At 38.9% G+C, this 27605-nt stretch overlaps 1 protein-coding gene across 1 annotated transcript; it reads left to right on the top strand.

Annotated features, from left to right (window-relative positions):
• The first annotated feature begins 368 nt into the window (after positions 1-368).
• Positions 369-27605, top strand: LOC119741341 (tyrosine-protein kinase STK-like). Its single transcript, XM_038217092.1, has 12 exons — positions 369-386; positions 14674-15487; positions 18947-19040; positions 20338-20436; positions 21651-21760; positions 22128-22286; positions 25440-25595; positions 25922-26064; positions 26301-26414; positions 26512-26662; positions 26897-27028; positions 27291-27605. Exons 1-12 carry the CDS (start codon positions 369-371, stop codon positions 27482-27484), a joined length of 2184 nt encoding a protein of 727 aa, XP_038073020.1. The 3' UTR covers positions 27485-27605.

The following is a 27605-nucleotide window of genomic DNA, read 5'->3' as shown; positions in this document are numbered from 1 at the left end:
GACTGGTTTTGATATGAGACCTTTTAATAACAGAAGCACATAATGTGAAAGTGACTGACTTAAGAGCCTACTAGTTTTATAGTCGTGTGACTAAGATAATGTGATGCAGGTTTTAGGTGCTTGACATGCAGTCTTTTGGCATTGGCCACTACCCTGGAAATTCGATTGGTGTGTGCAGCTTTGGATATTAATAACTGGCCAATATGATCCTCTGAAACCCAAATTTGCGACAAGTGAAGTTTTCAGCAAATGTATTTCAATATATCTTTATTCTTAAAAGTGTTGTATCCTGTATTTAAAATGCAAGGTTATTAAAAAAAAGTTGGCCGATACTAATCATTAATATTTTTGTGTGATTTAATTACGCAATGATCTACCTGTATAAGGTAAGTGTTTGATTTGCTTTAAACAAAAAAAAACCCAAAAAGTGAGAATAACCTCTCATAATTTTGGTAATATGATCTATCAGAATCACAGATTTCGGCTATGCTCTACATTATGTACATTTACTCGATAAATCCTTCATTTTTTGGTCATTACATTTGGTTGAATCAGGGTTGTTAACACAAACTGCCACTTTTAATGAACGGTTTAATTCTTTGATTTTTGTTTAGAAGTCTTTATTTATTATTCTTTTCCATTAGTTTCTGGGCTTTGTACTTTTTGAAATAACATCAACTATGTTGTATTTTCCCGAAAAACTATCACAAAAAGAGAATGAAGAAAAACATTAAAAAAGTGATATTGAATATGTAAGACTGACTGCATGCTGTTTCTTCGTGTGTGTTTTGTTGTGGACAATTTCATTGCTTTCATCTATATGAAAAACGTGTACATAGCATCTATTACGAAAAGATACGCTGAGTTTCCCTACAACCACAATAGGGCGACACATCCATAGACTTGTGTACCGTGTACCCTAATCCTAACCGTAACACTAACCCCTAGCCCTAGCCCTAGCCCTTGTTAAAATGGGTCAAAATTGCGGTTTTCATAATAAGGCGTGTCGCCCTATTAGAGCAAATTTAATAAACTGTCGCCCTATTAATTAGATCAGGTTGTAACAATAATAATATAGATTTATATATCCGGAACTAAAGCCAATCAAGTCGCCTTAACACAAGAAAAAATAGTCGTGCCCAAGTCTAAGTGAAATGACTATGAAGTACATGTAGACGAGACTTCAGTTTTCCTTTGAAGATGCCCAATACTGATGTTTGACAGATTCCAAATGGCAAGTGCTGCCTTGGCGATCGCGAAGGCAATCTGCGGATTGTTGTTCTTGGTTAGCTAGTTCTTGGTTCTGTAGCAAGTATGAGAACCCGACCTCTTCTTCCAATTGATTGCTAACTTCATAATTGAAGACTACATCACTTGTGGTGGGTGTGATGTGAGAGTAGGCTTATTTTTTTTAGTTAAAGCCCCTCGAAATGTTTTGTCAGTTGGTGCCTGGATGAAAGATTGTGGCAAGACATTCCAATTCCTCCCAGTGCGATGAGACAATGACATCCTGTGGTAGTCTCGAACTGAGTCAGGAATGCAGTAAGCCTGAGAACTTTCTGTTCGTGTGGGGTTGCTATGGTTCTTGGAAGACAAATATTTTGAGATGTAAATTGCAGCTTGTTGGTTATTTATCTTGTAAAACATAGCCAGCCTTGCAAGCCTGCGTCTCTCACCCAGAGTTTGATTGAGGGAGACCTCACGGAGATACTGAGGAGCACGACCATGCAGGATCTTAAACACAAGGAGGCAGACCTTGAAACTGATCTTCTTGGATACCGGAAGCCAATGTAGTCCTCTCAGAACAGGTAAAATGTGGTTGTATTTTCCACATTGCACAACGACCCGAGCTGCATTGATTCAGCTCCTGAATACAACATAGACCTATTAACTCCATATAATCCATCCAGGCGATTAAGATCTTCTGATGCTTCTTTGCTGGTTGTCCCTCACACTCACAAATCTGGGGGTGATCGATCATTTTCTCACGCAGGTCCTCATCTTTGGAACAAACTACCCCTTGCAACATCTCATCGCTTTCTGAATTTAAAGTTGCCCTAAAGACCTATTTGTTTCAGACAACTCAGAATATTCTTGTTTAGTTAAATTTAATTGTTTTGTTATTTCTGATTTGTTATAATTTTTGTTTGCGCCATGAGCGTCATTTATGGTGGATAATGGCGCGGTATAAATTTCCGTTATTATATTACATATTATATTATTATTCAGGACACGTTGCAAACGTGATATAGACGTAGCAGGTTGGCCAACGAGCAGGGCGTTGCAACAATCCAGACGTTAAGAAACAAAAGCACAGATGGCATTTTCTGCTGTGTCCTGTCACAGTACTTGCGGATTCTGCTTATGTTGCGCAGGTGGAAGTTAGCTTCTGCACAAACTTGAGATTTGTGAATCCATACTGAACAGACGGCCGTACACAACTCCTAGATTTCGAGCACATCAGTTGGAGACTGACAACTCGTGGTGGGTGATGGTAAGATGTGGTGAGATGAAATTGGAGTGATCAAATCGAGATTCAAGTATGAGAATCTGTGTTTATTCGACTTTGAGACGTTGAAAATTGCGAGTCATCCATGACTGGAAGTGGCAGAGACAGTCGTGCATCTGGTTGAAGGATGTGGCGGTATCAGCACCAGGTGAAAAGGCCAGGTACAGCTGGTGTCATCAGCATAGAAGTGGAAATGGATATTGTGATGTCTGGCAATGTCACCTCACAGAAACCGTTAACCCGTATCTCAGTATTGCTATCTTCACAATGCAAACCTTCAAATCTTATGTATCTATAGCTTACTGTAAAGGATAAGCCCCCAAAAGTCCGAACTCTTGTTTGGCAACCTCGTTCCCGTGGTGTTGAGCAGTACGCTCCCACTACCTGCTCCGTCATCATGGCACTGGATCATTTGCATGTTCAGAAATGTTGCACGTGCAAATTAGGCAAGGAATGGTTTGGTTTTTTTTTTGTATGCTATGTCCGGTGTACATACGGAACAAGTTTGTCGCGGCGTGAGATCGAAAACACGATTTTTTTGTAATGTATGATATTAAAATATTGAACCATCTTTATCCATCCAATATGCGGTATTACTACTTATTATGAAAGGGATGATCGTTCTGTGGATGTGTAACAACTCAAATTTCTATTTTAAAACACGTAATACCCGTTAGAAATGAATAAACATCACATACAAAATTTAAATACTTTACTTAATTGCTGTTGCGGTATCGAATCAGGATACACGAAGCAAGCTTTTTTCACGATCGAGATTGAAAAAGTAGGCCTACTATGCATCGATCCCATAGCGAATCATGTTTATTCATGAGAAAAGAAATGACGCCACACCATTGCAATAATGTTACAATATAAAAACGTCATAAAAAAACACAACAATAGATTCCATAAAAATAAAAACAAAGCAAAAGTATACTGGTCCAGCCAAAATAACATAAATCATATGATAAAAATGTCACACTCCAATGAAGTAAGATGGATATAAAAGGCTAACATCAAAGAAATGAAATATTGACTTTAAAAAATGGCACGCAGCCATCGAGGGTACAACTATGGTACATTAAAGTTTTTTTTAAAGAACGGCATTCGACAAGCAGCCACAGTAGCCTATAGTGAGATGAGCTAGCCAGGGATAGACAGGTTGGAATCCACCAAGGCCCATTTCGTCTCACTATCGTTCTCCAAATGTATCGTTACGATAATTTTAATTGAAGGGGAAAAGAGTACGACAACCTAAATGTCTTGCAGTGATTCCATCGAAACTCCTGAGCACGGTTCCTCTGAGAGACGCCTCAAAGAGGGAACTATTGATCTGCTTGGAACGAGGCTGTTGTTGAGGACATTGTAGACCCAACCTCTTCCCCAGGGGTTACTTAATTTTCACCTCGTTGCCAATTGTAACCCCTGGTGGGAAACTTGCTTCCTCTATCTCACAGTAGGTAATGGATTTAAATCGTATAGGTGTTGTTATTTTCAACGCGTGTTACTTATTTTCAACGTTCAATGTGAATTATTACATACTCCATCTCAAAAATAATCCCCCTTTAATTGTCCATTATGCTCATAATAATATGTAATGTGCTACTGCATATTGGATGGATAAGTAACAATGTAACTTTGAAGAAAATTTTGTTTTTGGATCTCACCCAGACACCTTATACAAAACCCAACACTGACTTAAAACACAGCCAGACTATTCCTAATTTGCATATGTGTGCTAGAGTTTTGAACATGCTAATGGTCCAATCATGGGCGTCCTGCCACCCGGAAAAGCACACAAAAAGGAAAGGGAAAATAGAAGAAAAAGAAAAGAAAAAGAGGTAAGTCATATTTGCTAGTAGGCCTAATTGAATACACATATAACAAAACGGGCGTCTGCAGGGGTGTCAATGGGAGTGGGGTGGGTAAATGTACCCCGCCCACCCTCGAAAAAATGATAAATTAAAAAATATGCTAGAGAAAATACCAGGGTTTTTTTTTGGGGGGGGGGGAATGTGCTTTGCCCCCCCCCCCCACCCCCTTAGAATTTTTTGTTGGGCGACGCCCACGGGTCCAAAACAAGCGTATGAGAGCAGGTCGTGGTGGGAACGTACTGCTTGACACCATGCGAACCGTGTAGGAGACCATTCCGAGCACGCATGAAAATTGCGCAATATCCTGACCCAATTCTCAATTCTGAACGGTATTTGTTTGGTAGGCCGGTTCTATTTATGTACCCAATTTTCCTGTATGGCTTCAAACAAAGTTCAGTTTTGAACAGCGCGTCCATTTACAGATGGTACCAGCCCAGCCCCCCCCCCCGCCACTGCAACGATGAGGACGTTGATTCAAGTCCATTGCCATCACTATAAGTTTAACGTCATTAACCGAAATATACTGAAACTCTTTGACATGTTTTTGTCTTCAAACACAAATGCAAGTCTCTATGGATAAAGCCTAGCGACACTATCCTTGCCACTATGTAGTGGGGATAGCCAGTCTCTCCCCACTGATCACTTTGTCCGACCGGATCAATACAAACAACGTGAAATTGCGTAACCACGAATGGTTTTTCCCTTCTTTAGAAAAATGGACAAAATAAATATTTATAGAGCAATAAATACCAAAGTCCACTTGCACAGAGGCGTACGAGTAGTCGTACATGTACGGAGCCCCTAAAGGGACAGGCATGATGACGTTTTTTTTTATTTCGTTCCCTCGAAATATTATTTTGCTCCCTCGAAATATATATTACTTAACCAACTAATGAATACTGATTTCGTCATTGAACATCAACGGATTGAAAACCGTTTTGCATCGGGCAAACAGACGTTTCGCTACTAGTGGAGCGGCATAGGGACAGAATTGTGCATACGGGAAATGGGTCATTTGGGAGACATTCCTATAGACATTTTTCAAACTTCGATGTGCCCTAACCCAATATTCCCTTGTCCTTTTTCCACGCATTTCGGTATGTTCACTAATTAGACCACGAGCAACAAATGTAATCTAATTGCGACTATAAAATTTTGCCTTTAAAGGGGGCTCCGCTGTGACATTTAATGACCGATGTCTCCCATCGTGCGAAGAAACTACGATAACGTGTCTCCTTAATGCTACCTTTTCACGTATTATAATAATAATAAAAAATTATTCTTAATACTTATAGTGTTTTGCATAAAATCTCAAAACGCTTTACAAATTATCAAATCCACATAAAAAGTAAACAGTTAATTAAAAAAGTGGTATATGATTCAAAAATTAACAATATTGAAAAAATGTACATTTTAATTTGTAAAACATACATTCAATTTAGCGCTGATTTTGAGAGCGAGGTATATCCTGGGTTTATTATCGCAATAACTAGCATTCATTTTCATTTTGCATCCTTCAATAAATTAATGTGCATAACGTTTCATTTAAAGAATTACAAATACGTGATTAGACTTTCGGTTTCACGGGTGCAATGCCGATTATGACGAATGTGCAATCCAATTCGCAGAAATCGATTTTTTTTAAATTGTAACACAGGCTGAATTAAACATTCTCTTTCATTTGTTATAGCCTTATTTAAATTCGCATTTTTGCATTCAATTTAAATAAAGTTAACAGGCCTATACAAATCATGATACATCTTTGATAAATTTAATTAAATAATCAATGTATTGTAGGCCTAATTGATCATTAATGTGTTTGTTCTTATACACAAAGGCCTACTTAAAAATGAAGGCAAATAAAATGTTAAACTGATATAAATCTCACCAAAATAAAATCAATCAAAATAATCCTGTAAGCATATTATTGGGAAGGTAAAGGGAACATTACGTGGCACGTAACATGGGATCTTGAGACTTTTCATTGTTGGTTCGTTGTCTTAATTGTATTTTAATGTCATTCTGTATTTCTTAATAGTTCTTTCTCATTTTATCGGTTCGATTGCTTGGTTAGGCTATATGATGCGATTGTGGCAAACGCTGAACAAAAAAGGGAACGATTGTCTTCAGCGTAGGTTTTTATATACAGGGGTGTGAAATCTCAGCTTTAAAGCTGATTTCAGCTTGTTTTGTTTTGGAATTCAGCTTTTTTCCCTCATTTGCTGTGTACAAAAGTATTGGAGATTTCCAAAGTTTTAGCTTTTTTACACCTTTTCCAGCTGTTTGCAGCTATTTTTATCAGTGGTCACTCACACCCCTGTATATAGGAATTATTACAATAGTTGGTACCGTATGTTTCAAAAGGATACACCACGACTTGCTGTAGTTCAATCATCCTGAATATTCAAACATCCAATCATATAATCAAACATTCCTCATATGTTACTTTTGCGAACACATAAATGAATTTCAATGCAAGACCAGTCATAGGCCTATATAACACTGCGCGGGGAATCGGCTGCAAAATTAGCGAATACGGATTGATGATAAATTAAAAGGAATACAGGATTGCGGATGTACCTAATTTGATTTCGCGCTAAAATGAAATGTCAATATACTAAATTTAGTGCAAATTCGGAAAATCGTAGCCTGATATTTTTTACGACTGAATGCATCTTCATGGAAATAGAATTATCATTTGTTGTATAGAAACAGGGAATTTTAATGTTCATTCTATTTCGCACGAAAACGAATGCTTCTGTTACGAGATCATGTTCTGCTTCACATTTTCCAAAATTGTCCGGGAAACCTGTAGTTATAAAAAAAAATGCCTTTTGAAAAGAAACGTCTAAAGCATGAAACTATACATGCCATAACAACACTTTTCAGACATGGAGGCATTTCAAATCTGACCTCTGGTGACCTTTGCGAGCCGCTATTTATCAAAATGTAATCTTCCAAATGCTACTTTTTCATGACCCTAAATAGTGTAAAAGAAGTGATTTTAACAATTATTCAAAAGCATGTTAAGGTTTCAAGGTTCAAGATTGAAGGTTTATTTATTAATCTTCACAATATCAACAAATTATTAGCAATGTCACTTATTTCATAATTCACTTGTCGTTGTAAGAAATAAAGGAGTGGCGTTAGGATTTGTTAAGAAATCTTCAAAATTAACAGACTAGCGAGAGTTGAGCCAATGTTAGTTTTGAAACTGAGCAATTGGCAATTTCACCAGCGTCATTACTGGATGTTCCTTTCGTTGATTGTGTTGGATGGGATGATTTTTTTCAAACAATTAAAGGAATCCATAGATGTATAGGTTTTCCCGGCCAATTTCCTAAAATGTTCATTCACTTCTGAAAATCGGTCATTCCTTTCGTCTGAATTCGAGAATGGCTCTGAACACGCATTTCATTTTCGCTACCAGAGCATTCGATTCCATTTCAGTTCAATCAATTAAGTGATTGAGCAGCACATATTTATGCTCATTCAGATTTGTTTACAAGACTTTTTTCGCTTTTAGAGGACGATTTCAAACATTGGCCATTCTATTTCACTTTTAGTTTAATGTTATCTGATGCAATCTGCTATTTTGAATGAGAAAAATGTACTTTTGACTGTACGTTCACGAAATTGTATGCCAGAACTCTGCGAGAAAAGGTATGCTTGCGTAAATGAATGCACAGGTAACGTAATTGGCCGTCTGTTTCTCAAAACCGAATGCACGGACAATGAAAACGATTGAACTTTCGTTGAATTGAAATGGGATTTAAGACGTGCATTCAAATTCAGACGAAAATGAAAGAACGATTTTCAGAAGTGAATGAACATTTTAGGAAATTGGCCGGGAAAACCTATATTAAATGCATCTTCTGGATTATTGCAAATAAGGACTTATGTCCAATCAGTGGCTAACAGGTCATCGTTGCTTTATAGTTAATGTTGGAAAAGCTATACATGTACGTGCAAAAGAAGAATATGTTTTTCGACTGTTTGGGCCAGAAGTGTCTGAGTGAACATAAAAAACGGTATGGGCGATCTGAAATATCTGTTATACCTGATTTTGGTGAAGGTAAAATGTTTGAAAATATTATCATCTATTATGAGTGTATAAGCAGATATATTAGTAATACGAGTTGGCTTATAGTAATTAACGGGAGAAGAGAATGAGATGTTATTATAGGTTTTCCCGGCCAATTTCACCAGGTTTTCATTCAATTTAACGCCTGGCTTATTCGATTTAGATTGAAATTGAAAGATCATGCAGATCGGCATTCGACAATCAAAAAAAAATCTTTTTTTTTCACTATCCGAGCATTCTATCGCCTTTTAGCTTCACTCGTCCCGATCAAAGATGCAATCATATTAAAAGTATCTCGTTGTTCATTCAATTTCGTCTAAACCATTAGTAAGGGGTTGATCGGGCATTCGTTTTCATTAATGGGCAAACATGTTTCACATTTTGTCAAACATCTTTTAAGACTTCATATCATACGTGTCCGTATTCCTTAGCGTAAATCATATTTGATGACTTCAAACCGTACATTGACTTTCTTTCTTAAAGGGAATGTGCAATGAATTTTTCTCAGGAATTCTTTTTGCGCAACTCTGTGAAATGTAAGAAAACTACACATTTGACAACACTTTTTGGGTTTAATCTTATTGTAAATTAATGTGCACTTCTTTAAGCATTTAAAAGTTTCCATGTTTTTCCGGACAAACGCTGTTACTGTGATGTCATTTCAGGAAGACACTGTTCAGTTTGGGTTTTTTTCTTTCAAATTATTCATCCAAAATTTGCTAATTAAAAACATTTGTGGGAAAGGGATGGTCATTGGCTTACTGCCATGTACTGACACATCATATAATCACCAAATAAAAGAAATTTATGACGGCAAAATATCCAAAATTCTAGCAATTTTTTTGCTGAAATAGCCGTGTAACATTAATAATGCTCGGAATGCCATGACAGGTTTTCTAATGAATATAAAACTTTGCATTAGCATAAAAACGGAGAAGGCACCAAAAACACCCCTCAAAATGGAAAATAAAACTTGCAAATAAGGTTAAATGTGACACAAAGATGTATTGCATTGAAAACTTTGCATGGGCCCTATTAATATGGTAAGTGTTCGGTCAGACATACGCAAGAAAACATTTAAGAAATAACGCAAAAGAAGTGTTCCCGACGGTACAACCATTTCCAAACATAATTACGTGTCCCGATGTCTTGCACGTCAAGAAATCGTCAACGTTTCAGGCCCCTTGATCAAATTCATTCGAAAACTTGAGGTTTTCTCTAACAATGAAATTCAAGTTAGATGAAACATAAGCAATTCCACCTCCAACTTTAGTACCCTTTCTATTGTTACAATGAGTCCATAGCCAGGTATAGTAAATATGAGGATCAGCTTTTAATCACGTTTCAGAGAGTGCAATAATTGCAAATTTACGTGTTAAGGACTTTGGTTAATGATCAAAAGACGAATCAAATTGTTGCTGGCATGCGGTACACATAAAATAAAGATTATGAACAAGTACAAGACAATAAATATGGGCTACGGTACAGTTGATCCATTAAAGCAAGGATTGATACTTGCCAAATGTTATGAATTCCGTCCGCCTGAAATGTGGATGGTCACTCCGGGCTTCCGTATAATTATTTCGAGGGAACGAAATAAATATTTCGAGGGAACAAAATAATTATTTCGAGGGAACGAAATAATATTTCGAGGGAACGAAATAATATTTCGAGGGAACGAATTTTTTTTTTTCGAGGGAACGAAATAATATTTCGAGGGAAAGAAAGAAAATATTTCGAGGGAATGAAATAATATTTCGAGGGAACGAATTTTTTTTTTTCGAGGGAACGAAATAATATTTCGAGGGAAAGAAAGAAAATATTTCGAGGGAATGAAATAAAATTTCGAGGGAACGAATTATTATTTCGAGGGAACGAAATATTATTTCGAGGGAACGAAATATTATTTCGAGGGAACGACATATATTTCGAGGAAACGAAATAATATTTCGAGTGAACGAAATGATTTCGAGAGAACGAAATAATGTTTCGATGGAATGAAATTAAAAAAAAAAGTTCATCATGCCTGTCCCTTTAGGGGCTCCGTATACATGACCTTTGTATTAGACTGTTAACACTGGAGGATATGACTGCGAATCGTTTGGTGTTCAATATGCTGGTATAATTGGTTTGCCAAGTCGGTAATTTTTTGTTTTAATACGTCAAGGGATACTTCACGTTTTGGATGCTACGATCACAAGATGGTCAGTATAGGTATACATATATTGCTAGTGTGTTCATGAACTGGGGTAGTCAGAGCGAGGCTACATAATTATGCGTCGAAGTTTATACGAAAAGGAAAATGGCTGATAGTTGTCCGCAGCCCAATCACTATACACGTATACAGGCATGATACACTCATACAGGCTTTAGGCCAATTCTGTTTAATGAACCTTGGGGTCGACCTGGACGGAGTAACTGCCCTTTCCGGTTGATTTTGCTGGTCCCAGAGGGACAATGATCACTGACTGACTGAGAAATCTCAATTTTGAGACAGTTCGAAACAAACCCGTTTAACATTTCGTCGTCGTTTATACGAACCGACAATATAGGCAAATCGCATGAATTTTCGATTTTCTAATTTTTACATATTACTAACTTACTTATTAAAATCTACCTTCACGTGGAATTTCAAGCCTGAAAACGCGCTAGATTCGAAGATACAAACAATCTTGAAAATATCTTGTGACCGAAATATAGTCAAAGCGTTGAAACTCGGTCTGTACGAAGCGACAAAACAATACGCGCAGTTCAATGCTATGTAACGAAGCTGGCAGGATTTTTTTCGAGAAGGGGTAAAGCAAATTTGCTCAGGCTCCCCATAACCCTGTACTTTTTCAACATATTCTTTTCGAAGGAGGCAGCGACAATATATTTGCCCCCCCCCTTAAATAATCAGTAATAGTTTTTTTTTTTTCCTTTATACAATTGTTGCTCTTTTTTGGGGTTTTTAGGGGGGGGGGGGGTTCCCATTCACTCTCCCTTCAGCTAACTCAAACGTACGACTTGTATGTCGTACGTACGACATATGAATTGTAACGCGTACGACTTATATCTCGTCGCACGACATATACTCGTAGGCACGACATATTAGTCATACGTACGACTTATGAATTGTAATTCGTACGTACGACATATCTCGTACGTACGACTTGTAATGGAGGGTAGGCATCATTCGGTAACAGGTGCGCAAGTTTGTCCGCCATCTTCGATACGCTGTATTAGGGACATGGTGATAAAAATCTCTCTCCCTTCAACTAACTCGTATGTTCGACTTATATCGAACATACGCCTTGAGAATCATAAGTCGTACGTATGCCTTATAACTCATACGTACGACTAATAACTCGTATGTACGACTTATATATACATGTAACATGTAAATATGCATCATCTGATACAACTTATGAATTATAACTCATACTTTTTTACGTACGACTTATATCTTCTTTGTACTGATGACATATACGTACGTCTTAACTCGTAAAGCCCCTGTCACACTTTTGCGTATCCTAATTCCTTATGAGTTCCTTATCCAAATTTTTCAATACGCAGCCGTACGCTCAAAACGTCGAATTTTTATTAATACTTTGACTTATGTGCGACGCACATCTAGCGTAGAAGTACCGAATTCAGCGCATCCATTGCGTATGAGATGCGTATGAGTTGCGTATGCAGTGCACAACATTATTTTTCGGGCTGCGAATAGGTCAGTATGCAGTGCGCATGCCTAGCGTATTCCGGACGCACCCGACTTATGCCGACCGCATGCTTGACGCACTTTTGAGCGTATTCCCGCCACATTTCCACTGCTCGCCGTTCAGCGTGCGTTGCATCTGCGCTGCAAGTACGCTATATATACGTCCAATACAGGCGGCTTATATGCTGACGGGGTGCGTCACGAACACATAGCGTACTCGTAACGCACTCGACCGATGCGTGACCGATGCGCTGCGTATTTATAACTTATGACCTGCGTAACAGCGTACGCAGCGTAGTTTTGTGCATGCCCAAAACTATCCTGCGTACTGGACCGTACCATGCGTATATCTGCGTACATAAAACATACACAAAACGATAGAGATGCATATGAGGCGCGTATTGTGCGTACGACTGCGTATGAAAAAAAGTCAATGCGCAACTCATAAGGAATTAGGATACGCAGAAGTGTGACGGGGCCCTTAGTACGACTCATAACTCGTTTGTAAATACGACTTAATCTCGTACGTAGTACGACTTATGAATTGCCACGCGTACATACGATGTATATGGCGTACATACGACTTAGATCTCATATCTCGTACGTACGACTTACAATTCATAAGTCGCATGTTAGTATCTCCTACGTATGTACGACTCATAACTCGTTCGGATGCCTTATAATTTGTAAATACAACTTAATCTCGTACATACGATTTATGAATTGTAACTAGCATACGTACGACTTATATGTCGTACATACGACATATCTTGTACGTACGTACAACTTATATATATCTCGTATGTATGATCGACTCTTTAACTCGTACCTACGCCTATTTATAACTTGTAAATACATCTTATAACTGGTTTGTACGACTCATAATTCGTACGTACGCCTTATAATTTGTAACAGGTACGTACTTTGAACGTATCTCGTACGTACGACCTTCAATTCATAACCTGTATGTACGAGATGTAACTCATACCTACGTACGATTTATGAATTGTAACTCGTGTGACTAATATCTCGTACGTACTTAAGAGTAATAACCTGTACGTACGCTTTATAACTCGCAAATACGAACGTATGACTTATGTTACAATCATGAGTCGTAGGTACGACTAAAAGGTCGTACGTATGAGATACTTGTACGTACGAGATATAAGTTGACGTACGAGATATAAGTCGTACGAAGGCAATATATAAGTCGTTCACACGACATGCAAGTCGTGTGTACGATATGTTAGGCGTGCGTACGAGGTATAAGTCGTATTTATGGATTTTAAGTCGTACGTATAGAGTTAGCTAAGGGCCCTGTCACACTTCTGCGTATCCTAATAGGATATCGGATAGTTTTGGGCATGCACAAAACTACGCTGCGTACGCTGTTACGCAGGTCATAAGTTATAAATACGCAGCGCATCGGTCCCGCATCGGTCGAGCGCGGTACGTTCATACGCGGCAATACGCTGACCTCCTATATTTGACGTATACATAGCGACGTATTGCACGAATAAGTACCGCTCGTCCTGCGAGCGGGCAGCGCATTGTACTTATTCGTAACTTATGAGAGTGGATGCGCTGAATTCGTTACTTGTTCGCTAGATGTGCGTCGCACATATGTCAAAGTAATAAAAACAATTCGACGTTTTTGATCGTACGGCTGCGTATTGAAAATTGTTGATAAGGAACTCATAAGGAATTGGGATACGCAAAAGTGTGACAGGGGCTTAAAGGGATGATTAGAGAGATATTTTTCTCAACATGTCCATAATACATACGATTCGTGAACAAAAATGAACATACCCCCATGCTAAAAGTTAATAATTAAATGGAGATTGATGATGGCAATGGATTAAAATTCAGACCTAATTAAATATGAATAAAATAACATGTACATTGTTTTGTAGTTGAAAATCACCTAATGGATATGTAGTGATGCCTGTCAATCAATCAATCAATCATGTTTTGTCGATAATAATACATGTGGGAACAGCATTTTTATTTTATTTTCGCCAATGGATAATAAGGGTGGTTTGCAAACAATAATTCAGCACATAAAAACTTCAACGTATAGCGTCAGTTCGTAAACATCATTGCATCATACTTGTGGATTTACGAACCGAAAAACTTGTTTAGAGTTCATTTTCTCCACTAAAATTCCGATAATAAATAGGTAGGTGTATTATTAAAAACACCTTCTGTGGAGGTGTCCTGCAAAATTTTAGCCGAAATTGTGAATGTTAAACTATAAAATTTGTCATCTGAAAACTTGTATAACTTTGAAAGCGATTTTCTCGAAATCTAGTTTTTACGTGAAATGCTTGTTTCGCCGGTTTGTAAAAACGGCGACGATTTTTTCGGGATTCATAACTAAACTGGACATCGTGTTTTTGTTTTATTTTTAAGTGGTGGAGCTTTTAGTTAAATTGAGTTTCAGTGGGAATATAGATGGCATGGTGGGAAAATAATAACAATTTGACTCTTTAAATTGTGATGGCAGGAAAAAGACTTGATCAAGATCAGTCTGGACAAAATCAAAAGGGAATCCGAAATAAGTACCCCTGGGAGTAGAAATACGGTATGGATGGCAACATATTCATCACCCTCTGGTCCAAGGACTGTAGCTGTAAAGAACTGTGCCAGATTCAAGAGAGAAGAAGCCTTGATATTGCAACAATTGCGCCACCCAAACATCATTGAGTTTTTAGGAGTTGCACCTCTGCCTTTTGGCGGATATGCTATTGTGACTGAGTTTGCCGAAAAAGGATCTTTGTACGATCTCATAAAGCAACATCCTGATGATTGGTCAGATTTCAAAAAGCAATGCTGGATAAAATGGGCCATTGAGATGGCACGGGGTTTGCAATACATCCACGAGCAGAAATACCAGCATGGGGATGTGAAATCACCGAATATGGTCATTACAAGGAACGACACACTAAAGATCTGTGACTTCAGCACTGCCAGGCATTGTGAGGTTACAGTCAGTACAAATAGCATCAGGGGATCATGGGCTTGGATGGCACCAGAGGTCATGGGCGAACCTGATCCTCAATCACAGACAAAACCTATAGTGACACCCAAGTCCGATGTTTTCTCTTATGCTGTCGTTGTTTGGGAACTTCTCACTGGTAAGGCACCATTTCCTGGGGAATCTGCCCTTAATATGCTCAAAGCTGTCGCAATCCAACGAAAACGCCTGGAAATCCCCACAGCATGCCCTGAGTCCCTGCGTGACCTGCTAACGGAATGGTGGGATCATGACCACACAAAGCGGCCCAGTATGGATGAGATTTTGAGCCGCTCTGAACCAGGTAGGATAGCATTTTACACTGATTTTGGTATACAAAAATTGCTTTTAAAATTTTTTCATGAGACTTTAACGAAAAACCTCAACGGAATCGAATGGAGTCAGCTTATTCGTTCAAAAAGAGGAAACCCTTCAAAACAGAAACAGTGTGGTGGGTAAAATTAACCATAATTAACCTATGAAATATTTTGTAACGCTTTGACCGTCGCCCTGAAATTTGGTGACAAATTCTGTAGAATCTCAATAGTTGCAATGGCATTTGTACAATGGCGATTAAAGCACTAGTAATCTTAAATTCGTCATTACACTAGTAATCTAAAATTCGTCATTTTGTATGAAAACATGGACATTTGCATTGTTCCCCGAACCTATCAAATATAAATTTTGGACTAAAGTTCATGATAAGCTACTTTTCGTGACCAATGGCACGAAAAGTAGCTCTTCAATTTCACCTTTTCTGCAAATTTGTCAAGAATTGTCATTCTTGACAATTCGTACATGTAAGAAAGGTAAGGCGTTTATAACATTACCAAATAGTACTGTTTGTTGTCGATTACTGTTTGTTGTCGATTTGTTTGAAGGAAATTCCAATTTTGCGAGAAAATCATGAAAACAAATTTAGCGTCCTCAGGCGGTAATGTATGAAGCCCATGTTTATTTAGTTAGATGGATGTTGATCCAAAAGAACGTTTATTTTGTACTAAATCTGAACACGTTTGAAAGAAACATGTAGAAAATATGCCAAAAATACAGTTTCTGACCCAAACTTCGCAAAAATAGTAAAGCGCCCTCTTGTGGTCATCACAGTTGTTTTGGAATATCGGCCGTCACAATGTGCCCCCCCCCCCCCCCCCCGGTCTGTCCTGAGACGATTCAGTATACCCTAGTCCTGTTCAGCTTAAAGTGGATCCATGTCGAATCTCATTTCCTTGCTTCCAGGATTTAGACGTACAGTGCAGTAGGTCGTATTGCTGTCATTTTTGTCATAATATTCTTCAGACGTGCAAACTTCTTCAGTGTTTGTATTTGTATTTTTTTTCATGACATGGATATGTTTTTATGCACGACAGCGTTAGTTTCAGGAGAATGGACAACTTGTACAATTTCCGAAAGTTCCCCCCAGCAGGACTCCCAAATTTCTCAAAGCGGGTCGTTGGAACAAGTTGGGAAGGGTGAGTAGATGGGCTCCTCTTTGAGCAAGAATACAGTTCCTACTTTCTTCTGATTCTTCGCTAGGCCTATTTCCCAAACTGATATTATAAAAGAAAACAATTGCGCGACTTCAAAAACAAACAAACAAACAAACACCCCAACACCCCAACAAACAAACAAACAAACAAACAAACAAACCTAACATTCTTCTCTCAGCAAAAAAATGTGTTGTCCACTTTTGGGGCTCCATGCCACTAATTGATTACACCATTTACAAATCAGTCACCTTGGTCTGCAGAGCAAAGTCTGTCTTTGTACGCAAGTCTATGCAACATTCCTTCTGTCACTTTAAAACTTTACATTTTTAAAGTTCTGTTATGCATTTTTAATATTTCCATTTCATGTATGCACTTATATTTTTCTTTGGAATAGCTGTACATTCGTATAAGGCTTTCTCAATATTTAAGTCATTTTAATAATAATAAAAGTAGGTATTAATCTATAAAGCGCACGTATCCACTATTAGTGGTGCTCAAGGCGGAGTACATCATTATTACCCTGTTTATTGGGCCCATGAAACATTCCAAATACCATCTCAGCTCCCTGAGGAGTATACAGCTCAATGTTGCCATATCGGCACAAAGCAGCAAAATGAACTACAATAACCATCTATACCCAATTTACTCCTGGGTGGGGAGAAGCAATAAGTGACAAAGTCTCTGCATTAACACTATTGCTATACAGCTCCCCAATTATTTCATGAGGGGTGTTACTTTTGTTAACGTAAACAACAAATTGAATTCCCGAGAGGGATAGAAATCCAAAGCTCACGATATTAAATGCACAAGTCACGTAACTTGCTGCCTACTTTTCACAGGTGATAAATAAAGATAATATTTTGAACTTTCGCTAAATTGAACCGAGTGTGAAAACGCTTGCCAATTTCTTTGGCGTATTTGAATGAACATTCTGTTTGTTTGACTGAGGTTGTGAAATCAGCCAAGAATACTTGTATCCAACAACCAGAGATCGCAACACACACGCGGCTACATACATGTAGGCCTTCACCCTTGAGTCCCTTACGTTTCGGAGAGAGTAAACAAGTAGAATGGAAAATATCTAGCCTTATCTTCCATTATTTTCAAACAGCATTCTTGGGTCTGAGTGGGGATCATTGTCTTGGATGACGCAAAAACAAACGTAATTGTTTGAGATAATTTTAAATTTTCTTTTTATGTTTTTCCCGGTCCCCCATGTTCACAAATTGTTACGAAGAAATATAAATCAGACTTCAAAAGAAATAAGCGAAAGGATATGGATAAACGAAAGATGATTAGAGGGACACTACGGTTCTAGAACAGCCCAATTGGGCTACAAAATGTGCTTTGAACGAATTGATGTTAATCGGAAAGAACATTTAAAAGTAGGATTCAAACATCCACACAACTATCTTTTAAAAACTGGGCATTTTTGTGGTATTCCTGTATTATGCGTGCGAGAACGAATTTCGGGGTCCACTTTTGCGACCCCAAAAAGTCGAGCTGTGGGTGCTAGTTGTGATTTCATCCGTAAAGTGTTCGCCTTTTGCGGACGTGTAAGAAACCACATTTTGTGCATTGGTGATTGGCCACCACAGTTCGCGAGCACGATGCTGTATAGGCACACACAACGTGTACATATCGCACATTGACCAAACGACAGGAAAAACGTATTCGTACTCCGTCGTGTCCGATGTAAACAACCAAGGTTTTTTCGTCTTTTCTCTGGAACGGTAAGACATTAGGTTGGTTTCCTTTGAACCACATGTTTGAAATAAGATAAGTAAACGATCCAAAACATGAAATTTTCGCGGATTTTAGGACCTCCTGCCCCTTTAATGAAGTATGAACAAAATTACATTTCATGATAAGCTACTTTTCGCTTTTCGCGCTTGCCCCCCACCCCGGACAAAGGACAAAGAAAAAAAAGAGGCGCGAAATCATATTGTTGTTAATTTAATGGGTTGGGGGGAGGGGGTAAATGTCCCTGCCCACCCTCGAAAAAATTAGCAATCTGGAAAATGCTGGAAATATAGGGATGGGGGGACCTGCTTTGTCCCGCCCCCTCTAGAAAAATCCTGGCGACGCCCTTGTTCTTGAGATGTTGTTCAAAAGATAGTTTGTTAAGATGCAGAATGTAAATACATGTGTATGTTTCATTTTCACACATCTGATGTAGGTCTGTAGTAGTATGTAGATTCCTTCCATTTTTCTCAGTTTTAAAATGCTTGTCTCTCTAATTCTAATTAGGCTTCGATATTTTGCAATTGCAGTACCGACATACACTGCACTTTACGATTTTGCGGCACAAGAAAAAGTTGACTTGAGCTTTCAGAAAGGAGAAGCGCTAGATATTATACATAAGACGTAAGTACAACGACGAGAGGCATCTCCGCCTCTTTCAAAACCCATAGCCTCGTGGAACTTGCCGGGCTATAACGAATTTTTGTGAGTGCAATTCACCTTATGAAATTAATCTTACTATTTCACGAATCTGAAACATTCATTATGTTGTTGCATATACATGTATCACCTGAATAAATCATTGTCATCTGATTGGTCAGAGCCGCCAAAGGTTTGACCGTGCAATGCAACTTCCACTTACCGTTGAATGGAACTTCTATTTTTGCTGTGTGGCCGCGCCGTGCGTGGTGGATTATCCCCTTGCACAGCAAGGGTCGATATGTGAACAGATTCATCGATTAATTATGCAACTAGACTGCGTCCTAACCTCAAGATTCTGACCATTCAGCAGGCGCTTTCTACATCGGTTCTTCGGTAACCCGTTTTGAAAGCCAATGTCGGTTTTTATTATATCTACATGCCCATCGTTGTATTACACATACTTTGGCATCAAAATTGACCAATCACCAGCTTAGTCCAGATTTCAGAATGAAATGACGTCATGTCGACTCTGGCTGGTCTGCTGGTCCGCAGGGTGGCATAATTTGCATGCTTATACATATCAGACGTTGGACCAGAGACAGAGAGGGTTCCGTTGGACAACAGGTCATACTCGGACTACGCCGCGCGTTGGGACAAATAATTCAATGCGCGTGATACCAAGGACCCACCAATCAGATAACGGGATTTATTCAGGCGTTTTGGAAGACCCATATAGCTTCATGATCTAGAGTGTTGTTGGCCCAAGGTTAGGGTTTTAATATAACTGCTGAAGGCAGTCCTTCATTTCTTGTTCTGTTTTGAACGTCCTCTACCCCCTCCTGGTAATGCATTTGTCCTGTGCTCCCGGGGCTAGATGATGCCGTAAGAACAAGAGAACATGTGCGTGAAAAGTATGGCGTAGAGTGTCAGCAACAGCTAGATCTCCTTCGAAGGCATCTATAACAATTATATACGGTTGTTGTCCGCGTTTGATACATGGGGCTTTCATTTTGCGCACAAAATGGACCCGACCTGAGGGAGCCGAACTATTGTCTGGCAGCTAATAATTCACAGTTTGTGAAGAAATATAACTAAATGTTGGTTAATTTTTCATTCCATGTTTCATTCAAAAATGAATAAATCTTATATTACTAGGAAAACAGCAGTTGAATAAAATCAATATTCCGAGGTTAAATTAGAAAATGAGGGAGAATGCATCTTAATTTAGTCGCCAAAGAAATGTGTTATTCCTTTGGTTGCTGCTGTGGTGTTGTTTAAGGGGTGGTGACTGGTGGTTTGCAAGGTCAACTAAGACTGGTCAAGAAGGCTATGTCCCTTCCAACTACATCAGACGTGCAAGAGATATTGATACAGAAGAGTAAGTTTCTTTCGTTTCTCATTGGTTAGATTGTAACAAACACTGTTGGAAAAGCAACTTCATTTTAATTCATAAGATGCCACTAATGAAGATTTATAAATGCCAAAAGGAGTATTTCCTGGAGTCGAGATTCGTTTCATTGATATCATACTTTTTTTGTGAAGAAACAGTCATCAATGACAAAGCCCAACCAGTAATTCAAAATCAAGCAAAATCCAATCTTTTTTTAATGAAAAGATTCAAAACAAGAAAACAAATTAATTTTGGGGAAGAAAATATGTAATCGAATATTTCTATGGAGCTAAGAACAGTAATTGTCTGGGTTGTTTTTAGTTCAATCCGCTATGGGAAAAGAGAGATGAGAAAAAAATCCATTAAGTTTTAAATATTCAAATTCGTTACCCGTGTTAAAGGATTCTAAACGTTTACACTTTTGCCTCAATATTAATTCCTTTTTCAAATCTATTACCAGTAAATACATACTAACTATAATTATTTCAAGATCAAATATACACTCTCCAGTTAATTAAGACTGGCCGTACAGTTTACTCGTCGAAGTTGGGGGACCAGCATTTTAGGAAATTCAAAAAGCGGGGCGCGAGAAATTTGGCGTTGGGATGGGGGAGGGGTCAGGACATTACCAGATGGCCCAGAATCATTATGAATAAATCCACATTTTATGCCAATGTCCTGCGTGATGTGTCCTGTTATCTTTATGTTAAGTGGCTGGTGAACGACCATTATACCTTACAGTTATATAGCTATGATATTGTGAAGATTTATTTTTGTGTGACGATGATAACAGGATGTCATCTCCAACTAAAGAACAATGGGGAAGGGGTGGTAGGGGCATGCCTCTAACCCTTTTCCACAAATTCGCCATCTTTTCAGGGCTTCGGAATCAGCAATTTATGCAAAGGGAAGACAGATTAAAATCACTAGTTTCTGTTTATCATTAATATTATTTATTTCGCAAATTAACCACAAACAATACACTTTTACTAGACATTATTTTATTCACACACAAATAACATCAAAACAAAATCTATGAGCGCATGGACAGGGGACATGCTGTCTCTACGGCCAAAGCAATTCATAAATCCATAAGAATTTTTGAGTTCCATTCTGATTAAATGACAAGTTACGGTCTAGGCATTTGTTTGTAGTTATATGCCTTTGCATTTGGCTCTGAGATTCTCCCCAATTCTAACCAGGTGGTACTTAGGCCATATAAGTCGCATTGAAGCTGAGAAGAACCTGCTACAGCCTGGTGTCGATGTCCAGCGAGGAATGTTCATTGTCAGGGACAGTGAGAGCAACCCAGGTATAAGTCAAGTCGATTGTCCTTATATTCTGATTGAACAAGTTTGTGATATTGCCTTCAACCTCCAAAGCGGGACCCTTTACATGGTATGATGGTAGTAAATTGTACTCTCATGCACTTTAAGCCATCGTACATGATGTACCTTCATGATGTATCTTACAGGAACCTCCTTGTATGGTTCCATCTCTCCAGTCGAGTCACGCTGTAACAGTAAAGTGTGAATTAGCTTTATACCATACATTTTTTGCCATGCTTAACATATGAGCCAATCTAGTCGAAACCAAAAGTTGCTTGTTGTTCATCTTCTTTTTCACGTGCAGGGTTGCATTCCTTTGAATGATAATCTTTGAAGTATTTTCCTTCACAGGTGCTTTCTCAATATCGATTATTGACCACGACTCCGTTAGAGGCAACAATGTGAAACACTACGAGATCGAAAAGCGTGACGATGATGAGACTGGATCATTCTACATACACGAACGCGCCTCGTTTCCTACACTCGCTAAGCTTATCAAGCATCACCAACGTACGCAAGTTTCGAGTTAAAAAAAAACATTGTTGAAATGGCACTGTATGGGGTCATGATGGAGCTCTCTTTTGTAAAGTATTTGATCTGAATTAGCCAGTTCGGTATTTCAACTGCGCATGTCAACTGCGCATGTGCACAACTGCGCATGTGCACAAATCCTTCGGATAGGACGTAAAGCCGTAGGTCCCGTGTATTGTGTAATGCACGTTAAGGAGCCCAGTAACAAATAGTCAGGTGGCTTAGAGCAAATTTTTGACAAGTTCGTGACCGACTGGTCCAAAGCACCAAACTTGGCAGATAGATTGTTATAGCCTTAGAGAAGATATTTACAAGGGATGACACCTGAAATTCTTTTGGGAAGGGTGCCTATTTTACATAAATCGTTAATCCCTGCCGTGTAATTTATTTATTCCCATATTGGGGTATATTTTCATTTTTTTATTTTTTGAAAAGTATATTTTGGCAAGACAACTTGATGATATCTGGAGACAAGGTTAATGCGCGCAACTTAAGGGTATAGTAGTAGCCATTTTGGATCGTTACTATGTCCTCATAATTATCCAGTCGGTCTTAAATGCTTTAGAAAATGTTATTGAAGTAGGGATGTGTAAGTAGAATTACCAAAATATACTTTTCAAAAAATTAAAAAAATAGAAATATACCCAATAATTTTGGAATAAATATATTACACGGCAGGGATTAACGATTTATGCAAATTGGGCACCCTTCCCAAAAGAATTTCAGGTGTCACCCCTTCTAAATATCTTCTCTAAATCTAAAGCCAAGTTTGGTGCTTTGGACCAGTCGGTCACGATTCCGACCGTATGCCACCTGACTATTAAGAGAAAGGGTTTGCCCTGGTGTTTCTGGCAATACCGATGTTCCCCGAAATCCTTAGGATTAGGGTTAGGGTTAGAGTTGGGTTAGGGTTAGGGTTTGGGTTAGGGTTATATGGTAAGCGGGATTTCGGGGAACATCAGTAATGGGGAACATTGGTATTGGGGAACTAGGTGTATGCACCCGGTTGCTTAATGCGCCGCAGCACCTTGTAAACCATTATAAAGGTGCTACCTAATGGTTTCATATTTCTCATATACTTCATTTACCTGTCTCTAATAATAGACTTAATTTCTAGCGCCTTGAGTACCTAATTGTTGGTAGATACGTGCGCTATATAAGACTTAGGTATTATTATGATATGGGTCGACGGTCATTTGGGTGTAGTGTTAAATATCCAACCACGGATCCTACACACAAGGATAAACGACCGTTCTGAGCTCTAGTTCAAAATGTTTTGAGCGGACTTGCCTTAATTGGTTAGACGCGTGATAACCGGCCATAATATTGGTTGGCGCGTAATCGTGAATATTCCAGGTGTGCCATTGTGTCAGGTTTTTTTTGCACGACATCTAAAACGGAAATATTAAAAAAAACTGTAAGCAAAACTACTCCTTATGTAAGATATTATTGTTCCAAAATTGTTTAAAAATGAATACTTCAGGTTGTATCACATGGTCGAGATTGTGCAGTTTTTGTCGTCATAGATATTTACTCGGGTAATAAACGTCAAATTTTGAGGAGAACATCCGTTTACCCAAATTTCGTTTTGAATTAGGCTTTAATTAAAAGCGTCTTTTCATAGGTAACTTTAAAGCTAAAGATATTGTGCTCGGCGTTAACGTGGTTACGTAGTAATCACTTATCAGAATTCAATAATAAAGACCAAAAAGGTATAGACTCACAAATATTCAAAAATATAATTAGCTGGCTTTACAGACTTTGACAACAGATCGTGCGCTGAGCCCTGCAAATCTGAAAGCTGCCGCGCGCAAGGGCTTTATTTGTTAGTGACAAGTATTCATGGTATTTGCCATCTGTACGGGCCGTTATAAGGGCCCTGTCACACTTCTGCGTTTCCTAATTCCTTATGAGTTGCGCATTGACATTTTTTTCATACGCAGTCGTACGCACAATACGCACCTCATATGCATCTCTTTCGTTTTGTGTAAGTTTTATGTACGCAGGCATACGCATGGTAAGGCCCAGTACGCAGGATAGTTTTGGGCATGCACAAAACTACGCTGCGTACGCTGTTACGCAGTTCATAAGTTATAAATACGCAGCGCATCGGTCCCGCATCGGTCGAGTGCGTTACGAGTACGCTATGTGTTCGTGGGGGATTTAGCGGTTCATACGCGGTAATACGCTGTCCTCCCGGCACGCACCCCGTTAGCATATGAGCCGCCTATTTTGGACGTATACATAGCGTACTTGCAGCGCAGATACAACGCACGCTGAACGAACTCATAGCGAATGCCGACGTATTGCGTCGGAAGTGCGTCAGGAATGCGGTCGGCATAAGTCGGGTGCGTCCGGAATACGCTCAGCATGCGAACTGCATACTGACCTATTCGCAGCCCGAAAAATAATGTTGTGCACTGCATACTTAACTCATACGCATCTCATACGCAATGGATGCGCTGAATTCGTTACTTGTACGCTAGATGTGCGTTGCACATAAGTCAAAGTAATCAAAAAATTGTGAGCGTACGGCTGCGTATTGAAAAATGTTGATAAGGAAATCATAAGGAATTAGGATACGCAAAAGTGTGACAGGGGCTTTATCACGCGTCTAACCAGGAGTTTGGCCGAGTCGTTAATCCTTGTGTGTAGGATCCGTGATCCAACCAGAATGGGGGTCCACGTAAAGCCCGGTTCATACTTCATGCGAAAGCGAATGCGAAGCAAATTTGACGTCATACAACATTCGTTGCGAAATTCGCCCGAGTTGAAATATGTTCAACTTCTACGAATTCGCAGCGCGCATACTTGCCACGACGTCACAAATTCGCGTTCGCTTTCGCTTTCGCGCAGAGTATGAACCGGGCTTAACATCGCGTATCATTATGTCAGCGAATTTAATGACCTTTGACCTGGACTACTTCATCGAGATACCGAACTGGCTTATTATTGTGAAATTTAAAGGGAACATGCAATTTAATTGTTTAATGCTCTCCTTGAAAATGCATATTTGTGTCTTATTTTAAAATTTCGTTTTGTTATTTATGGTGCTATTTATGGTGCATGGTGCTATTTATTAACTAACGGTTAAACATGTTTTTAATTTCAAAGTTGTTTTTCTTTTTGCAGGGGTAGCTGATGGACTGTGTACCACACTAACCTACCCCTGCCCTAGAGAGACTCCGAAGACCATGGAGTTGGGCAACGATGATTGGAAAATCCCCAAGAAGTGCTTGACACTGAAAAGAAAGATTGCGGTCGGTCAGTATGGAGACGTTTGGAAAGGTGTGAATATTTGTTTCTGGTGCCATCTTGCTTAATTGAGTTTGCTTTTGAGAAAATGAAAATATAAGAGTTATCCAGAGAATTCTCTTTCTTTCGTTCAGGCTATGATGATTGCTTATACTGAAACTTTAAGCTATTCGGGATAAGCGTTGAAATTAATGGTAGACAAAAAGAAAGTAAATAAAGTCATTCTTTAACAGCTTGCTAAATTAATTACAATATGTGCATTTACCTGTAAAGTTGACTTGGGGAGCCTGAGTCAGCAGAGTGCACTGACTATTATACTTGTTTCTGATTACAGACTTTCTCAGTCTTATATTTTTAAGGTATGTGGGAAGGAAAGACCCCAGTGGCCATTAAGACCCTCAAGATGGAGACTGGTCAATCCGCCTTCCTGGCAGAAGCTAACATCATGAAAAAGCTGCGCCATCCAAACCTTTGTCAACTGTGTGGTATTTGTTCCGACAAGGTATGGATCAGATCCTTTGATGGAAGACAGGGTGTGAGATAAGGTCTTGTTAAGTAATATTTTGAAAAACCTCCTTTAAAACTTTTAAACGTTGCCAGTGTTGCAATTACAAAGGTTATTAAGTACTGTGGGGAGGGCTTAGAGTTTTGGGATACAAGGTATCAATCTACAAAATGTATAGTTGTACAAGCTCTCTTGCATTTTGTTTCATCCCGAAATTATTGTCCTTCCTCCAGGAACCCATCTACATTGTTATGATGTGGATGTGCAACGGCAGTCTGTTGAATTACCTTAAAGGTGACAAAGGAAGCAACCTGAAGTTGCCCGAACTTGTCGACATTGGAGCTCAGGTCAGTAGGGACATCTTTTTCCCTCATCCTTTTATCAAACTTTTCTTCTGGCCATTTCCACTATTTCAACTGAAATGGACATTATTTTTATGATTAGATTGCCTCTGGCATGGCCTACTTGGAATCCATGAACTACATCCATCGTCAATTGGCTGCAAGGAATGTACTTGTTGGAGACGCCAACATCGTCAAGGTGGCTGATTTTGGGCTGGCGAGAAAGAATGAGGATTCAGAATTACGAGGAGAGGGTAGGTTTTATCACCGCCAACCTGACAATTGTCTTTGAAATGGACCGGGATAATATGATTATCTAGATGATTATCTAATACATAATTAATCCTTTTTTTAAAGGTGCAGGCAAAAAACACCATTTAATTTTCCAGACTCCCAAAAATGTATGAATGTTAAGCCTTGTTTAATTGCCTGAGACCTGTATTGATTCAAAGTTGATCATGACTAGTATTTCTGAGTCATTCTTGCAGGAAATCCAACCCTATTAAGATGGGCAGCACCTGAGGTTCTCATGGACAATTGTCACAGCATCAAATCCGATGTCTGGTCATTTGGTATTCTGCTGACAGAGTTGGTCACACACGGGCAGACTCCATATTTAGGTAAAGTTGTATTTCTCATTGATATCTGTATAATCATTTGTTATACGCAAGCCCCTTGTTTATACAGTAACGTGATCGTCTTAATTTTTTTATGAATCGGTATTTTGTTTATAATTACTTATATAATACGTCATGTGGATGGGAAAACTCTACAAGTGCCATTCTCTCAGTTATTAAAAAACGTGTAGCTTGTTTTATCCTTGCAGTGACTGTTAATATGTGAAGATCATCCAATCAACAATAGTACTGTTCTCTTTCCAAGGTTTGGGGACTGATGACAAAGTTGTTCGTCATGTTAAGCAAGGCTATCGCATGCGCAAGATAGGCAAATGCCCAGACGCCCTGTACGAACTCATGCTCAAGTGTTGGGACAAGGATCCCACTACAAGATACACCTTTGAGTTCCTGCATTCCTACTTGGATGACGGCTTCGTCGTAGGACTGTGTATACCATGAAGCAGAATAAAGACAGTTTTGTGTTCGTGTTCAGTAGCCTGTCAACTGCAACAATGGTAGGGAATATATCAGTTGAAGATATCCACTGAGGTTGTGGACACATCCACAGACCACAGTATAA

Source organism: Patiria miniata, unplaced genomic scaffold, assembly GCF_015706575.1.
Source record: "Patiria miniata isolate m_02_andy unplaced genomic scaffold, ASM1570657v1 HiC_scaffold_5, whole genome shotgun sequence".
Classification (NCBI taxonomy): domain Eukaryota; kingdom Metazoa; phylum Echinodermata; class Asteroidea; order Valvatida; family Asterinidae; genus Patiria; species Patiria miniata.
The sequence above is the reverse complement of the archived record's forward strand: the minus strand, read 5'-3'. Positions and strand labels throughout refer to the sequence as shown.

Bases quoted from the DNA above. Each gene is read 5' to 3' on its own strand.
- LOC119741341 (XM_038217092.1), top strand. The intron at 25,596-25,921 runs GTGTGAATATTT...TATATTTTTAAG, and splicing joins GTATGGAGACGTTTGGAAAG to GTATGTGGGAAGGAAAGACC. The intron at 26,663-26,896 runs GTAGGTTTTATC...TCATTCTTGCAG, and splicing joins TTCAGAATTACGAGGAGAGG to GAAATCCAACCCTATTAAGA.